At 46.6% G+C, this 22871-nt stretch overlaps 1 protein-coding gene across 2 annotated transcripts in view; it reads left to right on the top strand.

The window, feature by feature from the left end:
* The window catches only part of LOC119400297 (lysosomal alpha-mannosidase), an 83569-nt gene that overhangs the window by 27732 nt on the left and 32966 nt on the right, over positions 1-22871 (top strand). Inside the window, exons 8-16 of one of the 2 annotated variants that reach the window (XM_037667322.2) lie at positions 69-275; positions 5737-5791; positions 7087-7126; positions 7196-7265; positions 8170-8292; positions 9088-9207; positions 9788-9914; positions 19605-19675; positions 21492-21716. In XM_037667322.2, the coding sequence (XP_037523250.1) occupies positions 69-275; positions 5737-5791; positions 7087-7126; positions 7196-7265; positions 8170-8292; positions 9088-9207; positions 9788-9914; positions 19605-19675; positions 21492-21716 (1038 nt within the window). The remainder of the gene's footprint in view (positions 1-68; positions 276-5736; positions 5792-7086; positions 7127-7195; positions 7266-8169; positions 8293-9087; positions 9208-9787; positions 9915-19604; positions 19676-21491; positions 21717-22871) is intronic. The other variant, XM_037667330.2, reaches the window with a different exon arrangement.

Here is a 22871-nt window from a genome sequence, read left to right on the forward strand (position 1 = left end):
CGAGTGATGGTGCAAGAAAAATTATTTGAAACACCAAATCAATCGATAAATAAATCGATCAATCGCAGGCTTCCAGTGCGAGCGTCAGGCTGCAGGCCTTCTACTCGAGTCCGTCGTGCTACCTGAAAGCGCTGAATGTGGCGAACCGTTCGTGGCCGGCGCACACGCGAGACTTCCTACCGTACGCCGACCGGCCGCAAATCTACTGGACGGGCTTCTACTCCAGCCGGCCCGCCCTCAAGCGCTACGCCAGGCAGGCCAACGGATTCCTACAGGTCACCCGCTTGTTGACCCATACTGTCTTGCCTTACGCGCCCCAACGGCATTTTTGTTGTCTGCATCCGCCGTTTAATCGGCAGAGCTAAGCATTATCAGCGACGTGTATGTGCTCGATGACTTAGGGTCCGACCTCTGGGAGCTGATACAGACCACTGATAAGATGTTTGCTTTCAACGAACGGCTTACGTGAATCGCATGTTGTTAAACATTAAAATAAACCTTTTATGTGAAATTTAAATGGCGCCATAGAGAGAGCAGGAAAGAAAGGAGGATAGCGCAGAGAGGTCAAAGAGGGGTTCGGTATGCTACCCTGCAGTTGGCAATGGGGATGTGGAATAGAGAGACAGGGAAAAAAATTCGGCAGCTCCCACGTACCGTGGGAGTCGATGTTATGCGAAGCATGCGGCGGGTAGGTGACTGTGGCGTAACTTTCTACTGAGCGACACGTTACAAAATGACGCTAAAGATTTGTATAAATTTGATACGCACACATATATATGTTGAAGAGCCGCATATGTGTTATATAACCAGTTGTTTACGGTTGGGTAACGCTGCCAATGGCAACGTGGGTATTACCAACACCAGAAGCGGTAAGCTGTTATGTAGTGCTTATACGTGTCCCGAGAACGCACGCACGTTTCACGAACCCGTGTGCATGTGTGCAAGGAGTTCTTGACAGTTCTTGAACAAGGGCATCATCACCGTGATCAGTGAGCACCAGCAGCTGGTCATGACTTGTTATAGGATCCGGTCGTGATCGTGGTGACGGGGGGCCCATGTGTAGTGAAGTATGTGGTATACTAAAACTGTTGGAATTCGTGGATGCCTCGGTCATTTCGTCGATAAATTCTCTGCCGACAGAGCCGACGACATGTCGGAACCTGAAGCCACCCTTCGCGTTGATGAGGTATAGGCCGTCGAGGCTGGTAGGCCTGGATAGTGCTACGTACACCAACATCAGTGGATGGTGTTTGTCGTATTCGTAGACTACCTGGGCGTATGTGGCCTACGTAGCCTAGTCTACAAAGCGGCTGTCAATCAATCTGGCATTATACTCGGTCAGAAAAGCGGCTGTCAATCAATCTGGCATTATCCTCGGTCAGAATGAGGCCATCGCCCAGCCTCGTAAGAAGTGAAGAGGACACTGCATCGTTCTGGTGGACGAAGTGCACTTTACGGTGCGGTGATGTGGATATCATATGCAATTTGCGTTAATGTATTCCTCCGGGATCGAGCAATGCTTCAATATAGCTTGCTGAATCATAGGAATACAAACGTGTTTATTAGACTGCTATAAAAGCGGAGCCAACACTGGAACTACAGACGTTAATCTGATATGACGCCTGTATTGTAGGAGTACACATCGTAAGAGTATCGTGTAGTGTCTATTGCTTTCTTGTAAAATTAGATAGCCAGCACCACAACCACAATTGACGTTGCACCGATTTTACGCCTGCGTAGGCTGTTTTTCCAAACCAGTTTATAGACCTGACGTGGCTCAGTGGTAGAATACCTGATTGCCACGCAGAATGCTTGGGTTCGATTCCTGCTGGGATCCTAATTTTCATTCTTTCCATTCGTTGAGTCAACGCTACCGATGTTGGTTTTGCTTAACACTTTAGCATTTAAATTACCAATGTCTGTTCTCGCCGTTCTTAGGTAGATATAAACTGTCAATCACCTGTGGCGCATACCCGTACACCGCGGCCCGTGGTAAACGGGTATGTGCCACACGTGTCTAGTGGAAAGGGTTTGACGACGTACGCGACAGGATTTTAACGTTATTCATGTCATGACCCGGCAGTCATATTTGTCAAATCCTCTTACCCTCGCATGCAAATTTTGGTCTACACCATGTTAGGGAGGCGATCATGAGAGCACCCAGACGTAGGCGGCTAGATAGATAGATAGATAGATAGATACGTTGATAGAAACGCTCAAAGTGCCAGAGGTTCGCAAAGAAATGCTTCGCATTTAAAAGAAGCTTAATGATAGGAATGGTCGGCCTGAGAAGCTTGTCTCTTGCCTGCTATTCCTCAGCTAGGGTAAAAGGTTAGAGGGAGCCAGGGAAAGGAAGAGGGGAAAATAAGGCGACTATGAAACACTACAGTGAATGCTAGTGACCAGTCCAGTGACTGCTATTGTACACCCTCCGTGTATACAATTCTTACAGATTCATGGCACGTGCTATTTTTGCTATTTTCAGTTAACTGCAAGCTTATATTAAGTTATATGGTGTCCATGCGAATTTGTCCGTAACAGCCACATTATATATGTATATGGGCACATTGTATACATGCGCACACATACTCTATGCCACGCACAGTGGCATAGAGTATGTGTGTGATCGCTTTACATTTAGTCACATGTCATAAGAGTTATCGAAAAAAAAACCGCCCTTGTGTAATCTTGTGCTGTCGAACCCGACTATATCGACCTCGGGTAAATCGAATTACCCTTTATATCGAACTATTTTGGAACAAGGCGATGCTCTAACGTCAATGCATTGGAAAACCTACGGCTACATCGGGCAAAAATAGCCAGACCACTTGATATATCGAACATAGGGCAGCGCAAGACGCCCCAAAAAGGTGGCTTTTCCTCACAAATATTTCGCTTTCCCTCACGGAAGGGGACCTTCCAGCATTCATTTGGGAGAGCGAGCGTTGTGATTAGGAGGGCACCGCGTGGAGCGAGTAGAAGCTTACGATTCCTCGTCGTTGCGCCGCCGGTTCGTCGTGCGTGCGTGGTCGCCGTTCACTTATCCGCTCGCTTTCTTAACGCGATGGATGCCGTAAAACGGAAGAACCTGCTGTTCTCCGCAAAGCTGGCGATAATTAACACAGTCGAACGTGGAGAAAAGAAGCCTGACATCGCCGCTATACGTACACCATTCCAAGAAGCACGCTGGGTATGATATTGAAAAACAAAGCCGACATTAGGGCCAAGGCAGACTAGACGCCCCCGGTGCCCATTGAGTACGAACAGCTGCGTATGAAAATTTCGAGGCGCTATTTACGTCGATATCGTATTTCCTCGCGTATAACCCACGCTTGTATATAACCCCGCATCGCCAACTAAAAACCGCGGAAAAATATATAAACCTAAATAGAAACCCCGTGTATAGCTGTGAAGGCGTCTTCCTTACGTTGCAGTGAGCAGTGCCGTGAAGCCAACTTGCGCACCAAAATTGGCATGGAAAATACAATAATTTCATTGAAAGTTGTATATCGAATTATTCGATATATCGAACTAATCCCGGTTGTTTTGCGAGTTCGATATAATTGAGTTCGACTGTGTAAGAGCAAGCACTGGTTTCAGAGGAAATTAGGGCCACTGTACGCACGCGCGTTATCTTACAACCTAACATATAAGCATTCACTGTAGCTACTGGATTTGTTTAACTTCATAAACACTTTTATTGCTCTGCGACAGAGTAGACTGACAATGCTGCATGGATATATGTTGCCAGCCGTGTCATTGAATTTTGGTGGCATGTGGTGAGGAGTGATGAAGTAGGCGCTCCTTTGGTTTCCTTCTTCAAGTGTTCACGCGGTACAGTCATGTAATTCCTGTCAACTAAGTGAAATAATTCGGATGTATCTACTTAGCTTTTTCTTTTTTCACTAGCCAGACACATGTCTTATGACGGTACCTTTCCGTGTACATTGCACATTTGGCTCAACCTATGCTACATCACTTGGTTTAATGATACGATGAAAACCCTAAGAAGGCAGTGATGTTATGTAGTACTTAAAAAAACAGTTTCGCCGCAAGGGCGAAGCATTGAAGGCGATAGCAGCCAATTGTTATGTTATACGAAGTAAGGCTAGCAGCTAACTCTTTTGGATCCGATCTCGCGTAACACCACAAAAGGCTGGTGTAAGGGAATACGCCGCTCCAGGGAGCGAAGCGGCTTTCGTGCTGTCTGTCGTCTCGACGCGAAGTAAGCGGTGAAAGAGCAGATGAAAAGATTCGTTTGCTGATGTCTGCCGAGACAACGCGCGTTCCAGCGCTCGCGACCTCCCCGACGCAGCCTCTCCCCCATCCCCTCCTTTCACGTCCCTTCACGCTACTTCTCCCGAAGAAAGACGGGCGGGGCGTTTCCTCTCTGCTTAGCAATGTGCATGTATGGGCTAGTTGCTAATGCATTGATGCTACTATAGCGCAAACTTCAGAGACGAGGGACATTCCTTCGTCCCTCGTCTCTGAAGTTCGCGCTATAGTAGCATCCTCTCTGCTTGAGGAGCAATCGCCGGAGGCCTCGCACGCGGGTTGACGTCATCGCATGCGTCCTCCGTGCGACGGAGATGGCCGGCTCATTCCATCTCTGCTTCAGCCGTGTTCGTCGCCAGCGCTCGGGCGCTTTTACTCTCGGGTAGAAAATACGATGTGCGGGGCAATGTTATCGATTTGAACTTCATACGAAACATGACGGCGACGGCAAAAAAAAGAACGTCGAGATTGTCCGTATAATCGCTATCGCAATAAAAGAAACAAGGAAATGTTTACATTCATTAGCTGCTTGCTGCAGGTCATCGGCCAGAGACAAGCTGGCTAATGCAATATTTCTCGAAGGGATCCTGCTCTGTTCTGTCTTCCCCGCGTTGCCGCCGGCTATCCGTCGTTTTACCCATAAACAGATTAGGCTCCTGTGCATTGCAGCTTTTGTCTAGACTGGTATTGCGGGTATATGGTCGCAACTCACACGGTCTGTAATCTTACTTGACGGCATAAACCTTTCTTATTTTTCCTTTTTCTTTTTAGTGAACTAAAAATTATTCCGCCATCCCGAGTATTGCAACACGAGCTCGTGTCTTCTGGTACTTGCATTGTGACAACCATGATCGAGTTAGCCATGAAGTTCAGTCTCGCGGAGTTGACGACCGACATGTAACCGATACACAATATCAGCGTACATGGACGTAAGACAAATATGCAGGAGGTTTAGATTTAGACGCCAATTTGGACACGTGAACCAACAGTTAGATACTACTATTTCAGTTCTTGAATCAAGATTAAGACAATAATTTGAATTCTCGATTTAGACACCATTGAATTCCAAGATTTAGATTACCAAGGTTTATACACTAACTGAATTCCCGAACCAGGAGTAGCACACACACAAAATCAAGTTTGTTTTCCGCGCTAGATTCCGTAGGAACTACGTTTCATGTCTCTACACAGCACCTTTAGTAGTAAGGGGTTTTTTATTTGAGGAAATATATACAAAACGAATGGAGTACAAGGAAAGTTTAGAGTGGGACTATATATGCACATTCACTGTTATTCTTTTTTCTCTACGGCGACACGATAGCTATGCATCCGGTCATTATATATCTATGTCTACGTGTATTTTTTTCTTTTCACGAAAAAAAAAATCGGCTGAATGATAGCGCGCGTCGAATATCGTGCAGCCTCCCTGTATTCCCTGATGTGCGCATCTCTTTTTCACAGGTTTGCAAGCAAGTCGGTGTTACTGCGGGACTTCGAACATCTGTACTGAAATTTAGTAAGTGATGTGGAGTGCAACACGTGTGTATTGAATTAGACGTGACCGCGATACGGCGTGAAAGCACTTGTATGCGGTGAATACGATCAGTGTTTTGTATCGCTGCGATGGTGTGAGGCTACACCTGTTTTTTAAAAAATAGTTTTTAACTGAATTGGAAGATCGGATTAGTGCCCATGGGCGGTGACAGCTACTTCTCTTCTATTACATTACAGTTGTCCTCAAAGTGGTGGTTATGAGAAAAGCAGCGATTAAAAAAAAAAAAAAACACTCACATCCTATATGACCATTTTTAACGTTCACCGAGTTCTTTCACAGAGCTGCTTCTTGGATCATACAGACTTCTGAAATTTCCCCACAATTTTATTGCCAAAGACACGATTTATTCCTTCAAGTTTCATTCTGATAAACCACTTTTCTTGGACGAGGTACTGTGTAACAAACCAGAGAGCGCCAAAGCGTAATTAACAGAAGTTTGGTTATTTCTAACCTTTGGGCCTAAAGGTATCATTCAGTAACACTGCACACGAATAACCTTCGAAATGTTCACTTTACGACAAATGTCACTGCAGCAGCATAAATAATAAAAAAAATGGATGTTTGGAGAGAATGTTTTGGAGCTTTCTACACCGCAACAAGTCGCAATAACAGCTTTGCCATAAAGCTCCAGCCTTGTGTGACTATTTTCAGAATAGAAAATAGTTGGCCTGGATGCTTCGACGCAGATCTTTCGAAATGAAGCAAAGAAATAGTGCGCAAAGAATGAAATCAAATATGAAAGACTGTCAAATGTACAAGGGCGTCTTTACTGTACTGTCTATATTTCCGCAACACATTTGGGCTCCACTTTGCAAAAGATCCGAGTATTTTGAAGGCGATAACAGTGATAATTAGCAGAATTGACCCAAGTATATTTTTCGAGCATTGTTGTCAGAGATGAAGCGTTTGTTTTATCATGACAATCATTTCTGGGGTTTTACGTGCCAAAACCACGACATGATTGTGAGGCAGGCCGTAGTGGGAGACTCCTCGTTAATTTCGACCACCCGGGGTTCTTCAACGTGCGCCAGAATCTACGTATGCGGACTTTCTTAAGTTTCGCCTCCACCGACATGCGGTCGCCGCGGCCGAGAATCGAACCCGCGCCTTCGAGCTTAGCGGCGTGATACCTGCCCTGCTTAGCTATCACGGCGGGTATTTGTTTTATCGCCAGCATGGTGTTGAATTCGAAGTACATTATTAGTATGAGTGCCGTTCTCTTCTAACTTTACGCATGTCTGTCTGTACCGACGCAGAGAGAGCAGTTGCTACACTGCAGCACCACGACGCAATCACGTGAGTTGGGGCGGCGTGCACGGGTGCTCGGGAACAGCTAGCCTTCAACCAAAGTGCTTCTGCTTGCAGTGGAACGTGCTCGGAAAAGGCGGCCCAGGGTTATGCCAAGCTCATTGGAGACAGCATCTTCCAGTGCGAGGTAACATCGCTCACTGTACGGAAATGATAATTGAATTCCTTTGTGGATGACCGGTGGGGAAGTCGTTCAGTCACCGGGGTAATAATGGGTCGTGCGTGGCTTTTTCTACGCTTCGGCATGGCTTCATTGCGAAAGCAAGCTACCATTTCAGATGCTACAAGGTTATAGTATAAGGGCTGCGAAACATTTTCGGGAACAAGGGGACGAAGTTTGGGCAATTTCATGTACTATCCATTATTGCCACGCTGATTGAAGCGCTGTACCCGCGGCGCACAGAGACACTAGCGGCCGATTTCTTTGATGTAACTTTGGTATGAAACTCTGTTATGCGTTACGAAGGTGCGTAATTGTTCGCGTCGTAAGCAAATAATTAGCGCCGGCAGTTTAGTGTAGTAGACTTTATTCAACTTCCACAGGGCTTCGCCCTTCAAAATAGCGTGAACGGTGCTGGTCACTTCGAATTTGGCAATCGCAATGTTTCCTTTGGATATGTAGTGCCGTCGCGCGCCGTGTATACGCACGTCTCTTAAGCAAACACGGATACCACGCATGTCAAGCTGCGCCACAGACTGCAAACAGGAAATTGGCTGCTGCGTTAAATTAAGCCATTTAGTACGTGTTCCGCCGGCTCTCGGACAGCGAAGAAAGTTTTCATTATTCTTACATATGAAATGTAGTCCTCCAGAACAATCACGTGTAATTATGTCATGGGTCGAATGTTGACAACCTGAAATCATACGCGGAGGTGCAAGAGCTTCTGTGGCTTTGGCCACGATCTTAAATATATCTAAAATTGGCTGCAGAATTTCTTTCTGTTGAGTTATAGGGCGCCCTAGTATATGTACCCTACCTGTCGGGGTCAGTGAGGTTTGGCTAAAAACCCCTATTGAACTGGTTGCCGCAGAAGGTGATCAGCGACGGACTCGTGAGCCTCATGTGGCGCAACCCGGACAGCTACGACGAGTCGCTACAGTTCTGCCACAGGCTGAACGAGACCATCTGTTACATCACCGAAAACGAGAACAAGGTATATAACTTCGAAGTAGGCCCAGTCATTCATACGACCCGAATTTCACAAACGCAATGAGACCATAAGTGTCCTTGGATATATATTGTTCAGTGTATGATTAGAGTGACAAACAGCGAAAGCAGAATGGCAGTGACCAATTAACAACGAAAAGAAGGATTGATGAAATCACATTTTCGATAGGAAAAGAATAAACCCACACTACAGAGCTCATGATTAGTCGAAGATAACGCACAAACGCATACACACATACATTAATGAGAACTAACAGACAATAATGCCAAGAAAAGTATAGGGGGTGTTATTTGTAGTAATTAGAATACAAATGTGAAGAAAGTAAAGTGGACGAAAAGACAACTTGCCGCCGGCAGGGACCGAACCTGCGACCTTCGAATAACGCGTCCGATGCTCTACCACTGAGCTACGGCGGCGAGAGGATGACCGCCGCCGTAGCTCAGTGGTAGAGCACCGGACGCGTTATTCGAAGGTCGCAGGTTCGGTCCCTGCCGGCGGCAAGTTGTCTTTTCGTCCACTTTACTTTCTTCACATTTGTATTCTAATTACTACAAATAACACCCCCTATACTTTTCTTGGCATTATTGTCTGTTAGTTCTCATTAATATTGTGTCTAACGAAGAAAAACGAGCCCTTAACAGTCACCTTCTTTCCTACACACATACAGAGGCACATGATCATACAGAAAAACAGTCACGCGCGCATACGTACACAGAGTCCAAAAAGAGTCTGCCAAAGGTCCACCATTCGTGCTTTTATGTATCCTGTTTGTCCTTTCAGTTCCTAGTCATCACTTACAACCCTATGGGGCAGAGGATGAAGTACTATGTTCGACTCCCGGTTCCCTTCAACGATGGATACGTGGTTGAGACACGCGATAAAGAGACCATACAGTCCCAGGTACGGCAGTGCTAGAATGCTTTGAAGATATCGAACTGGGCGGGTCTCATTTTGAATCGGGAGTGTAGGCAAAGGCTGCACATACGCCTACAGATGGTCAGAAGGAAATTAACTATGAAGATTTCTGAAGATCCCTGCAACTTTTTAGGCAACCACTCCCGCAGCAATCTATCACAGAATGCGCTGCGTGAACCTACGTTTCCCTGCCCATACCTAGGTTTCTTATTTGCCCGGATGAAGCGACAAAGCCGGGTGGTGCGTTGACCGAATGAAAGGGGGGGCGGGGAGTGCGGGGGGGGGGGGTGGAGTTGGGGTCAAGCAGGACTTACTGCGTATTGAGAGTGAGGCACACAAACTAAACCAGTCATCGCTGTGATCAAAATTTGAGAGCTTGTGCAAGGTTTATGCCAGCGTTGTACCACATGCCCTGAACAAAATGCAGCTCGGGAGCACCCCCCCGTCCCCCCTCCCCCCTCCCCTGCCTCTCCGTAAGTGACGCTTCTGCTCGCTTCTTTTCGCGGCTCATCCCTCGATCTACAGTGTCAACAAGTTTTGGTTAACCGCTGTGATTTTTCCGCAGGTTGTTCCCATGGCGAATACAGTTATGGATCTTCCGCTCAACAAGCACATTGCTATGAACGAGCTCGTGTTCCAAGTGGAGATGCCGCCAGTGGGAGCAACCGCTTACCAGGTGTCAAGATTACCGGGTACACCAGCTGTTCCATACAAATATACGCACCAGACATACGGGCAATGTTTTAGACCGAGGAAATGCCCATGTTTAGTACAGAAGAAACGCGCCGTAGGCAGTGTGCGACACACTTACTGCAGGAAAATGGCGGTCTTTAGTTGACTTCGCAACATTTGGGCGCACCTTCGAAAGCGCTTTCGCGCTTAGAGCCCCGTGTGCCAGAACGCGGGTGACACGGTGGCACTGTTTTCCACGGGAGCCAACTTCCGTGACTCACTTTTCTGATCAACTAACACTTATAGCGCATGTTGTACATGATCGACACAAAGTCGTTTAATGACGGGTTTCAAGATATGGGTATACGGATGCTCCACACAGCACGTGGACAAAAATACAATCTTGAACGCACCATTTCCTGCCTAAATTCTACGCTCGCTGCCCAGTTAGAGATGGCGAAGTTATGTGCGTGTAATCCAGGATGAGTTAGGTTCTCCTCATGTGGTAGGAAACGAGCCATGAAGAGGCTTCGGACACTTATCGGGAAAATATGAAGTCAAAAATCAAATAGACGAAGTTGTTCCGAAGGCCATAAGAGAAGGTCCGGGCTTTGTACCTGAGGTGTTCCGTGAGCTGGTATAGGTATGAGATAAAAAAAAAAAAAAAATTCACCGACGATTTCGATACTGCCTAATGCGAATTCTGAACGCAGCTTCGTGTTGGGGCAATGCTAACTGTGTTTGAAGTTACAGCTTTCCGCAAGGTATCGACTACGCCATAATCATAATTTTTGTGAAGTAGGACAGCACCCACTACGCCATCATTCGTCTTTATGCGGATAAGCGAGGGATCCGCTACACATCTGTAAGGTATCATGTGTAGGGATGGGCCAATATTCGGGCGTTTCGAATATTCGAACGATTATTAAAGTATTCGAATTTGCTTCGATACGAATTTAGATTAATCGAAATTTCGAAGTATTCGAAATGAGCGAATATATATATATATATATATATATATATGTTTGACCGCACATAACCCCCTGTAAAGAGGGTTTCACTGCAGCGTCGGGTTGCTGTACCGTGAAATCACATTAAAAAAAAAAATCTGCACTGCCGCGAAGCCACACTTCAAGATTAAGTGTACATACACTAGAAGAGAAACTTGGGCTAGTTGGTGATTCATCATTGTGAAGGAAAAACAGCGCTAAAAATGGACGAGGACTAAGGAAGAAAACACGACACAGGCGCTGAACTCGCAACTGAAATTTATTGGAAGACACACGCACACATATATACAGCAGCTGAATTGGTCACATGGCACTCCATATCGTCTGCGCAGCAGAGCAAACCAGATCTACACAACTAACAACTCATGACGAATCTATACATTTGTAAGAAAATCCGATAAAAAGAAGAACAACCCATCTGTATAAAACCTGCATAGCAGTCCACAAAAATTAAACGCCATTAACGCGACAGCATTGAATCCAGGTATCTAACTTCTTTCTCACCAAGGGTAACCGACGGTTTGCTCACGCACCCTTCCCCTTCCTTTTCAATGCAAAATGCTTCCATCACCTCCCTAGTGTTCTTGTCCCGATGGCCAAACAAACACGTGGTTTCCTGCGCCATGGGCTGGCAGCCACACTCTCTACAGTGAGCCGGCAAATGTAGACCTCCGGAGGCCGTTAACGATGATAGGTGTTCCTTTAGTGTAACATTAACGCACCGCCCGGATTGTCCTATACACCCTCCCGCATGATAATGGCACTCTATAAACAACACAAGATTTACACTGAACATATCTATTCTTCTTCTTGTCCGGACAGAAAGTACATGTTTTGCGCAACTCTGAAGTTCTTCCATGCAAGCGGGGGCAAATCGAGGACATCTCGTTAGGAGCAAACATTACAACACGCACTCCATACCTACTTGCCGCATTCTTCAATCCATGGGAAAACTTATGCACGTAGGGGACCACAACCGGTCTCTTTTCATTGCGCACGATTTCTTTCTTCCTACGTGTGTGATTCCCTCCTTTGACCCACTTGATTAGATTTTGACATGGATGGAAGAACTTTATTGTTTGTCCGGCAGATTAACGGCCCGGGCTCAGGTCTTCCATGTCGGGACGTCAAGGCCTTGCCTCTCCGCCGCTTCACGGGCCTGCTGGACTGCCCAGAGTTGGTCGGCGAGCTTGGAGATTTTGACAGCCTCTTAAGATTTCCGCATCAGGGTAGCCCGCCGACTTAAGCCTTTCAACTTGGCGCATGAAAAAGGGACTTGGCTATCTGAAATATCTACATACTTACAGACGCACCTAGAAGCACTCATTGTGGTCGATCCTTTTTCATTTAAGAAGTCGGAAGGTGTAGTGGATTTTCTCAGGACAAGCAACGCGGGTTCATGTACGGCTTTCAGTATCGACATTGAGGACATGTTTTACTCCTTACCTCACAGTTGTATCGGAATTGTGTAGCAAGTCTAGCATCCATGAGGCTGGCATTGCTTATAAAAGACAAGACGCTACAACAATAAAGGCACTTTTGTTCTGGGTCTCTTGCGTCTGCCTGTCGACGCATGGTGTCAGAAATACAAGCCCAGCGTCCCGCCAGCTAAAACGCCACCATGGAAGCGTTGCCGCCGCCCGAGCGTCTGGTGCTCTCCGAAGCTCCTGCAGAAAACTGGACAAAATTTCGTCAACGCATGGAGCTATACTTCAAGGCCACAACAACGACGCCGGAACGGACTAAGGCCCAGAAAGCAGCAATCTTCCTTCACGTTGCAGGTCAGGAAGCAATCGATGTTTTTAACACCTTTCAACTGACGAATGAGCAACGCGAGGACTACGATGTAATTGTGCAGAAGTTTGAAGAATACTGTAGTCCGAAGCGAAATGAAACCTACGAACGCTATGTCTTTAGAACACGCCTGCAGCTTGAGGACGAGCCATTTGAGCAATTTTTGAGAGATGTTCAGCTAAAGTCGCAGTACTGCAATTTCGGAGAGCTGAAAATTCTATGGTTCGAGACCAACTGGTGTGCGGCACCAAAGACAGCAAATTGAGGGCGAGACTTCTGCGAGAGCCGAACCTCACGTTGGAAAAAGCAATAGAGTACTGTAAAACGGCTGAAATCGTTGAGAGTCAAAACCAAGCTTGGGAGCACAGCGAAGCCCAGCTCAACGCTGTACGAAAAAAACAACGGGAACCAAAGAGCTCGCCAAAAAAGGAATGCATGTACTGTGGGCGAAAGCATCTACCAAGGACGTGCCCAGCATGGGGCAAGACATGTGGCGTCTGCCACAAGAAAAATCATTTTGCAGCTTGCTGCAAGGCGCGAAAGAGCGTTCAACAAGTTGACTATCATAATGCGCCCCAAGAACAAACCGAGGAATCCGATGACGAGTTTCAAGTTCTAGTGGTAAGCGTCAATGACGTATCGAGAAACTCGGAATAGGTAATCGCCACAAAGCTGGCCAACCATGACACAAAGCTAAAGGTGGACACAGGCCGCACAGGCCAACCTTCTTCCCCACTCCCTGGTTCTCAAGCTCGGCAAGAGAGCGACAACTCGACCTTCAGCAACGGTATTGACAGGCTACGACGGTGGTGTAATCAAGCATTTTGGAGTCGTCACCTTGCCGCTACGCATCGGCGAAATCGAGGAGCCAACAGACTTTTTCGTCGTTAAGAAAGGCAAGCAAGCGCTCTTGGGACTGGAGACTTGTGAACGCTTCGGTTTGATTTCAAGGGCACAGTGCCTGCAGGTTCAAGGACATCTGGAGTCCAGGATTGTCAGCGAATTTCCACAGCTGTTTTCAGGTCTGGGGTGCTTGAAGGAAACCTGCAGCCTACGCCTCGAAGAAGGGGCGACGCCAGTCGCGTTGCCAGCGTGTCGTGTTCCGTACTCCATCCGAGAGCCAATGCGGGCTGAGCTTGCACGTATGGAACGACACGGCATCATTGAAAAGGTAGAGGAGCCCTCTGACTGGGTAAGTCCTCTGGTCGTTGTCTTAAAAAAGAATGGTGGTTTGCGCATTTGCATGGACCCTCGGCATGTTAATCGTTGCTTAAAACGGGAACATTATCAGCTCCCATCCCGAGATGAAATAGAGTCGGAGCTGGCGGGAGCCAAAGTGTTCAGCAAACTAGACGCTAACTGTGGATTTTACCAGATCCCGCTTGACAAAACGTCATCAAAAATCTGCACATTCGGCACACTGTACGGACGCTACCGTTTTCTTAGGCTTCCGTTTGGAATTCGAACGGCAAGTGAAGTGTTTCAGAAGGCAATGAATAACGTGTTTGATGGCCTAGAGGGAACGCGCGTCTACATCGACGATGTGCTTGTGTGGGGCAGAACGCAGGAAGAGCATGACAGGCGTCTCCGGGGCGTTCTAAAGGCAGCGCAGGAAGCTGGCCTCACTTTCAATCGCGAAAAATGCGTCTTTGGCGTTGAGGAAGTGCAGTTTCTGGGTGACCTAATTTCTAAAGACGGCATCAAACCAGACGCGCAGCTGGTCAAATGCGTTGCTAACATGCCCATACCTACATCGAAGCAAGGAGTGCAGAAGCTGTTAGGCGCTGTAAATTATTTCGGCAGGTTCATACCAAACTTGTCAGAAAGGACTCGGAACTTACGCGCATTGCTCAAGCGTGATCATTTGTTTGACTGGACGAGTGCGCACGATAAAGAGTGGAAAGAATGGTGTGACCTCTTATCAACTGCGCCTGTGCTCGCAGTATTCGATTCGTCAAGACGGTCGAAAATAACAGCAGACGCGTCTAGTTTCGCGCTAGGCGCAGCCCTTCTACAGTTGCACGGCAAAAGCTGGCGTCCAGTTGCCTACGCTTCACGATCGTTATCAGACACCGAGTCAAGATACGCCCAAATAAAAAAGGAAGCGCTTGGAATAACATACGCATGTGAAAGGTTCCGTGATTTTATAATTGGCTTCCACACGACAGTCGAAACAGATCACCGACCCCTGCTCGCAGTTGCCCAAAAGAACTTGTGTGACATGCCGCCTCGTCTACAGCGTTTTTTCTTGCGTTTAATGCCATTTGACATCTCACTGCAGTACGTTGCTGGAAAGGACTTGCAGTTGGCTGACGCACTGTCCAGGATAGCAGGCAGCGACAAGAGCGCCAGTGAACATGATGCTGATGACGTCACAATCCATGGAACCTCAGTGTTAAATACCCTCGTCAGTCCAGCGATGATGTACCGCCTGGCAGAAGAAACCAAGGCAGACGACGACCTAAGGAAAGTGATCGAGGCCTTGGAAAGTGGCAGCAAAGTTACAGGGCCTTTAGCACCTTTCGAAGCGGAGCTAACATGCGTTAGCCGCGTACTCCTGCGAGGATCGAAAGTCGTAATTCCAAAGAAGCTCAGAAAAACGATGCTACAACGAGTTCGCGAAGGGCACTTAGGGATTGCCAAATGCAAAGGAATGGCAAGGCTACTAATGTTCTGGCCCGGCATGGTCGCGCAAATAGCAGAAATGGTATCTAAATGTCCAACGTGCCGACGATTTGCATACCGGCAACCAGATGAACCGCCCTTACCAACGGGCCATCCCCCTTCTCTACCTTGGGCCCGTGTAGGAGTTGACCTCTTTCAACACGCCGGGAAAACATACCTTGCTGTATATGACGCATACTCTAACTATCCGAACTGCAGCTCCTCTCACATACGACAAGCCGCCATGTAATTGATCAGCTTGGACTAATCTTTGCGCGTCATGGAATTCCACTCGAAGTGTGCACAGATGGCGGACCACAGTTCGTTTCACAAGAATTTCGCTCCTTCGCCAGAAAGTGCGACTTCAGGCATATAGTGTCAAGTCCGGGGTTCCCTCGTTCAAACGGTCTAGCAGAGAAGGGAGTGCAAGTAATGAAGCGTCTGCTCAAGAAGACAGTGTTTGCCAAAGAAGATTTATGGATTGGTCTTCTGAATTACAGGATGGCACCACTGGAAGATGGGAGAGCACCGTGTGAGCTGCTTATGGGCAGAAAGCTGAGGGGCCGACTGCCCGATTTCGCTGAATGCCGGGCTCCTGAGGTCAAGAAACACACACAAGCAAGCCAATCAAAGCATCCACTTCCACCACTGAACGAAGGTGAGCAAGTAAGAATTCTAGGGAAAAACGGCTGGATAACAAAAGCGTGGGTCGCAAAACCGCTGACACCTTGATCCTATCAAGTCCGCACGGAAGATGGAGGCCGCCTTCGTCGAAATCGCCAACACTTGCTCAAGACCCAAGAGGATTTTAGCGAGCGTCACACTACATATGACGATGACTGGGATGATGCCGCAGTAACGCAGCCGGAGAACGCGCGGCGCGCTTCATGCTCGGGCGAGCCACAAGGTGGTCAGCGACAGGATAATGGCCACTCTGAATTATCACCAGGACCACAGCCAGCCATTCCGTGGTCTTTATTACCCGCACCGAAAGCCGATCAGACGTCAGGGACTCCTTCGCAACTCCCCATTGCAACAGAATCCTTCGGCTCAGCGGTCGAGGATGACCAGCCGCCCGTCAGCGAAGAGGCTGGTGCTCGCCGTAGTGCAAGGTCTAGAAAGGGGCCCTCTCGTCTCGCCTATGGAAGAGACTTTCAGCAAATTCCTTAAATTCATATGGTTTTCTTTCTGTGTTCCTTCACAGGAACGGAGGTGTATCGTAATTGTGTAGCAAGTCTAGCAACCATGAGGCTGGCATTGCTTATAAAAGACAAGACGCTACAACAATAAAGGCACTTTTGTTCTGGGTCTCTTGTGTCTGCCTGTCGACGCGACAGTGAACTTTTGCAGAGTGTTAAGTCTTGCGTTGTTGAGGACAATAATGAAGCTAAGATTGCAAACAGTTGTGGCATTTTCTTGGAAAGCTTTCTAGAATTGTTGGCGTTTTACCTGCAGTCAATGTTTGTGGAATCGAAAGGGAGAATATTTGTCCAAAAGTCGGGGGTTTGTATAGGATCGAAGGTGGCACCGGTTTTAAGTCATATTTTTGGGGGTCAATTTGACAGGTCTGTCGCCGAGAAGTTACGGGACCTAACCTGCCGTGTTTTCCGTTATGTCGATGATTTTTTGGTCATCAGTAAAACCGACAATCAGCCTAGCAAGACAGCAGATATATTATCCTTTTTGAAGGATTCTGGTCATGGGCTGAAGTACACCTTTGAGCTGCCGGAAAAAAGAGAGCTTCAGTTCCTCGATATCAGACTGCGTTTTCATGAAGAACATATGTGTTGGCTCTATAAGCCACGATCAATAAAGGGTATTTTGCCGTTTACCTCAGGCCATTCCAAGATAGTTAAGTCCGGCATTATTTATGCTGCGTTGCGAGCTGCGCTCCAAAAAACGTGCACGCATGCGTTAAAAGAAAGCTGCATGAGCCAAGTTGAAAGGCTTAAATCGGCGGGCTACCCTGATGCGGAAATCTTAAGAGGCTGTCAAAATCTAATCAAGTGGGTCAAAGGAGGGAATCACACACGTAGGAAGAAAGAAATCGTGCGCAATGAAAACAGACCGGTTGTGGTCCCCTACGTGCATAAGCTTTCCCATGGATTGAAGAATGCGGCAAGTCGGTATGGAGTGCGTGTTGTAATGTTTGCTCCTAACGAGATGTCCTCGATTTGCCCCCGCTTGCAGGGAAGAACTTCAGAGTTGCGCAAAACATGTACTTTCTGTCCGGACAAGAAGAATAGATATGTTCAGTGTAAATCTTGTGTTGTTTATAGGGTGCCATTATCATGCGGGAGGGTGTATAGGACAATCCGGGCGGTGCGTTAATGTTAGACTAAAGGAACACCTATCATCGTTAACGGCTTCCGGAGGTCTACATTTGCCGGCTCATTGTAGAGAGTGTGGCTGCCAGCCCATGGCGCAAGAAACCACGTGTTTGTTTGGCCATTGGGGCAAGTGCACTAGGGAGGTGATGGAAGCATCTTACATTGAAAGGGAAGGGGAAGGGTGCGTGAGCAAACCGTCGGTTACCCTTGGTGAGAAAGAAGTTAGATACCTGGATTCAATGCTGCCGCGTTAATAGCATTTAATTTTTGTGGACTGCTATGCAGGTTTTTATATAGATGGGTTGTTGTTCTTTTTATCAAATGTTCTTACAAATGTATAGATTTGTCATGAGTTGTTAGTTGTGTAGATCTGGTTTTCTCTGCTGCGCAGACGATATGGAGTGCCATGTGACCGAGTCAGCTGCTGTATATATGTGTGCGTGTGTCTTCCAATAAATTTCAGTTGCGAGTTCAGCGCCTGTGTCGTGTTTTCTTCCTTAGCCCTCGTCCATTTTTAGCGCTGTTTTTCCTTCACAATAAGTGTACATATTTTTTTAAGTTTAAAAGCGTGTTATATGTGCTTATATGCGCTAAGTACAGTAATTTCTGAATTGTACCGTATTGTACCACTTATAAGTTGCACCCTACTGCTATTCAAATTTTGATACCATTCAAGGTTTCTTCCAGTTCATTAAAAAAAAAGTGATATTCACTCATACCTAGTTGCAATTCTTAAAAATATTGTGCAAGGGTCATGGAGAAAATGCTCAATTTTTCTTAATAATGTGTGGTGAGTACTATTCGAGCCATTTGATTCGAAATTATTCGGCCAAATCACAATTCGCTTCGGATTCGCTTCGAACCTCAAATTTACTATTCGCCCATCCCTAATTATGTGCATTTTGTTGATGCTGCATGTGGCTGATGACGATGAAGAATCATGGCTGAGCACTTTGCAGTGGGTGGGAAGCATTAAACCAGACAATCGTTGAGCAATTAGCGTTCTGTGATGACTGGTTCTTATTTTACTTTTCTGCCACGCTTCATTGCATAGATTAACGCAATTCCTTGCCCGACATGACGCCTGTATAAGGTCTTTTTGCAAATGAGTTTTAAGTACCAGCGTGGCTCTGTGTTTTCACACACTAATCGCAATAAAGAGGCAATAAAGAAAAAAAAACAGCGTGGCTCTGTGGTAGAATACTTGACTGTCACGCAAAGGGCCAGGGTTCATCTTTTTTTTTCATGCGTATCGGTTACGCCACCGATGGCGACGCTGCTCAACCCAGGAACGGGCGCTTGAGAGCTGCGCTCTAAAAGTCCAGCGTTGCTGAACTCAGAGCAAGGACGCAAGATTAGCTATAGTCAACTACAAACTAAGAATAAATATAAGCTAAGTCCACAGCCGTCTCTATCCCACACCGAGAGAATTTGCATAATTGCCCCGTCCAATAGCAATTCACTATTTACGTGACGTCAAGCACCTCTGGCGTATTTGGTCACGGTGACTTTCCCATACAGGCACATGTTCGTGTCGCTAGCTTTCGGTGGAAAACTTGAACTTCCTGGCAGGTTTGAGCAAAGATTCCAACTTCACTGCTAAGCCAAACGTAACATTTTAACAAGGGACGACGAACCTTTATTACATATTATGCGTAGTATTTATATTAGGAATGAAAAAGTACTTATGGTTCGAACGGAAACCACCTAGCACCTTGCACAGATGAATGACAGGTGCGTCGCAGTTCTAGGAGCGGATATTGTATTTATTCTTAGGTTGTAACCGAGCACAGTGCGCAGGACGAAAGCGCGCCGCAAGAAGTACACAGAGGGCTATTTTTTTTGGGGGGGGGGGGGTCATGTAGAACAAGAACAATGCATTTTCATGTTTTCTCTCTATTTTTTTTTTCAGTCGGAAAACTGCCGAATGAAAACTACGACATATTCAAGATTGACCTGGAAGAATCGTCGATTGAAAACGAGGTATTGTGCTAGTGTTACTTTACAAGAATTCAGGTTAAATGCCTTGATACAAATTTCAGCGGAGCGGCACTGCTCCTGAGTATAACTCATACTGCAAGGGCAGACAGAAAGCTTTTAGCGAGCGAGTTAAAGGTATGAAGAGCACACTACAGGTTAAGCAACAGAACTGAATTATAGAAGTCGCTAATTTGGCTTGTATCATGGCAAATCCTTGACACACACACACACACACACACACACACACACACACACACACACACACACACACACACACACACACACACACACACACACACACACACACACACACACACACACACACACACACACACACACACACACACACACACACACACACACACACACACACACACACACAAAACTGAGGTGGTTCTTGGAAAAATACTGCTTATGAAGCTTCAATTCAACAATGTCTCAGGACAGTGTTTGAACGGCAGTAACTGCTGCAGCCGATAGGTTGCTCTAGCTTTTGATTTCCTATAAGACGGAAGCGAAGAATCGAAACAAAAATTGCCGTCTAGATTTACGCAAGAACAGAATCAGAGGGGAAGCCTCTACGTTAACACAATAGGCAGTGATTTGCTATTTCAAGCCCGAACTGGCTGCCTGAGGACTAAGACATTCCGGAGTAAATATTCACGACGGGAACAGGCGTGTTGAGTCTGAAGCAGCGGAAGTCTGGTAACTACTCGATGCATTCTAATGGGATATGTTAGGATATTCACCTATAGCATGACGTATAGAACGCTCCCACCTCTCGGGGACTCTGGTATTCGAAGCGAATGGAAGTATTAAGCGGTCAGCGGTTGAGAAACGAGAGAGACTTTTAAAGGAGTGTAGACACAGAAATCTTCGATGATTATTTTGTTATTTCTTGTAGAAGAGAGTTTATGGGGGACCATTAAAGCAATTGACAATTCCACGATTGTAACCCCAGCGGTTTAATGTTATGCAATTTATATAGCTCACCTCACGATATTCAGTGCACATCTTTAACGTCACGCTATTTTGCTCGTCAAAATGACGTTTTGCCAATGGATATAAGCAGCAAAGAAATTGATAGAACTGGAGCTGTTGCCGGCGTAGGTAGGAGTACATTGTAGAAAGACAGGCTTGTATGAAGCAGGAAAAATTCAGCAAGAGATAGCCAGATTGCTAGACTACAATGGATAAAATAACACCTGATTATAACAAAAAGCCTAGGTGGCAACTTATCTACGTTTCATTTAAAAAGGGGTGCTAACAAACATCATCATCAGCATCGTAGTCGTCATCATCATGTATACTTGAGGTATATTGTTTTGCAGAGAATTGTTGAGAAATGCGGGATTTATTCTCACTTTTACTGTTGAGCCGAGATCTGTCCTACACGATTGGAAGGACTAAAAGGGCATCCAGCCTGTCGCTAAGAGTTCAAATCCATCGAGAAACAGAAGGGTGTTATCCTAAAAAGTATTCAGATGCCAGGCACTGTGGGAATAAGTGTGGGCGAAGCTTTCATGAGTCAGCAAGGTAAAACTGCGCATATGACAATAGACGCGCCGCAGCTTTCAATAAAGACACGCCCCGAAAAAAGAAAAAAAAAGAAAAACATTATGCGACGATTACACTTTGCGGCTTTCTCGAGTACCGGAATGCAGACACCTGTTTGCCACCGCATAGATTTTGCTAGGAGATATTGAATCCACGGCCACTTCGATAGCGCACAGTGATGACAGAAATGCGGCTGCGGATGATGAGCACGGCTGCTGGTTAATACAGAACATACGTACTCTGAAATTTTTGTGCGACACAGAAGTACCGCCTGATCGTGGATGTGACCACCGGCCTGCTAAAGGAGGTCATCATTCTGGAGAGAGGCGAGACGTTGCTGCTTCGCCAGTCGTTCTTCTGCTACGAGGGGCAGAACACGGGCGGCAAAGCGAGCGCCTCCTCGCCCAAATCGGGCGCCTATATCTTCAATCCAGCCGACGACGAACCGTACGACCTGGGCACGCACGTGACGTACCGAATCATCAAGGTATGTTACACTGCTGCCCTTTCACTTGACCGGCTATGAGCGCAAAGCTTTTCGCCACATGCACCAAATGACAGCTACTTAATTTGCGTCAATATAAACTGGATTCAAAACCATGCTGCGAACCCTCACAACATTGCTGCTGAAGCCATTTCATAGAGGTAATTATAAACTGCTCGGCAAACGCTCCTGTCGCTACATCCACACATCCCTGCTCAAAGTTAAAACTGCATAACGGCAGTCCAATATCGCGAAGGAGAAATTCCAAAGGTCGTTTTTACTTAACTGAAAATCGTGCACACGAAAAAAAAAGAATGCTATCGATTCTTTCGGGCTCGCACAGCATAAAGGAAACATTGCCGGCCCAGATTTGCGTATGTAAAATTTGGCGGTGGAGTGCGGCACAGCAGCAGCCTTTTAAAAGAAGCTTCATATCGTGTGGCAGGACACCAATGCAGGTTCCAAGAATGCAGCATATGCATAAATTTTGTGAATTTTGCTAGTGAGGGTCTCGTTTTGTCGCCTGCGAATGAAAGTTGTTTTATATCAAGCCATAATAATATGAGCAGTACTAGGCAGCACAGAGACCACCGGATGCGAGCATGCGAATCGGCGATATCATTAAGATCCCTAGCCTGGTACGCATACTAATTGAACTACGCGTAATTGAGGTAGAGCTAATGAATGAAATGTGCTCAAAGATAATAATAATAATATCTGGGGTTTAACGTCCCGAAACCACCACATGATTATGAGAGACGCCGTTGTGGAGGGCTCCGGAAATTTCGACCACCTGGGGTTCTTTAACGTGCACCTAAATCTAAGTACACGGGCCTCAAACATTTTCGCCTCCATCGAAAATGCAGCCGCCGCGGCCGGGATTCGATCCCGCGACCTTCGGGTCAGCAGTCGAGCGCCATAACCACTAGACCACCGCGGCGGGGCAATGTGCTCAAAGAGACCGAAATGAGTGGCTTTCGGTATTCTGATTTTGTTCTATTTTTCTTCCGCGATCGTTAACTTGCGAGAACGTGCTTGTGGCCCTGCATGCTGTCATCATCGTCGTCTCTTTCAACGTAAGGTTCACGTTATACCATCAGCTAGCCATGCCTTTGCATCTCAGTGCGAACGATGCAAAACGTCAGCTCGGTTGGTTAA

This window comes from Rhipicephalus sanguineus, chromosome 1 (genome assembly GCF_013339695.2).
Source record: "Rhipicephalus sanguineus isolate Rsan-2018 chromosome 1, BIME_Rsan_1.4, whole genome shotgun sequence".
In the NCBI taxonomy this organism is placed as follows: Eukaryota; Metazoa; Arthropoda; class Arachnida; order Ixodida; family Ixodidae; genus Rhipicephalus; species Rhipicephalus sanguineus.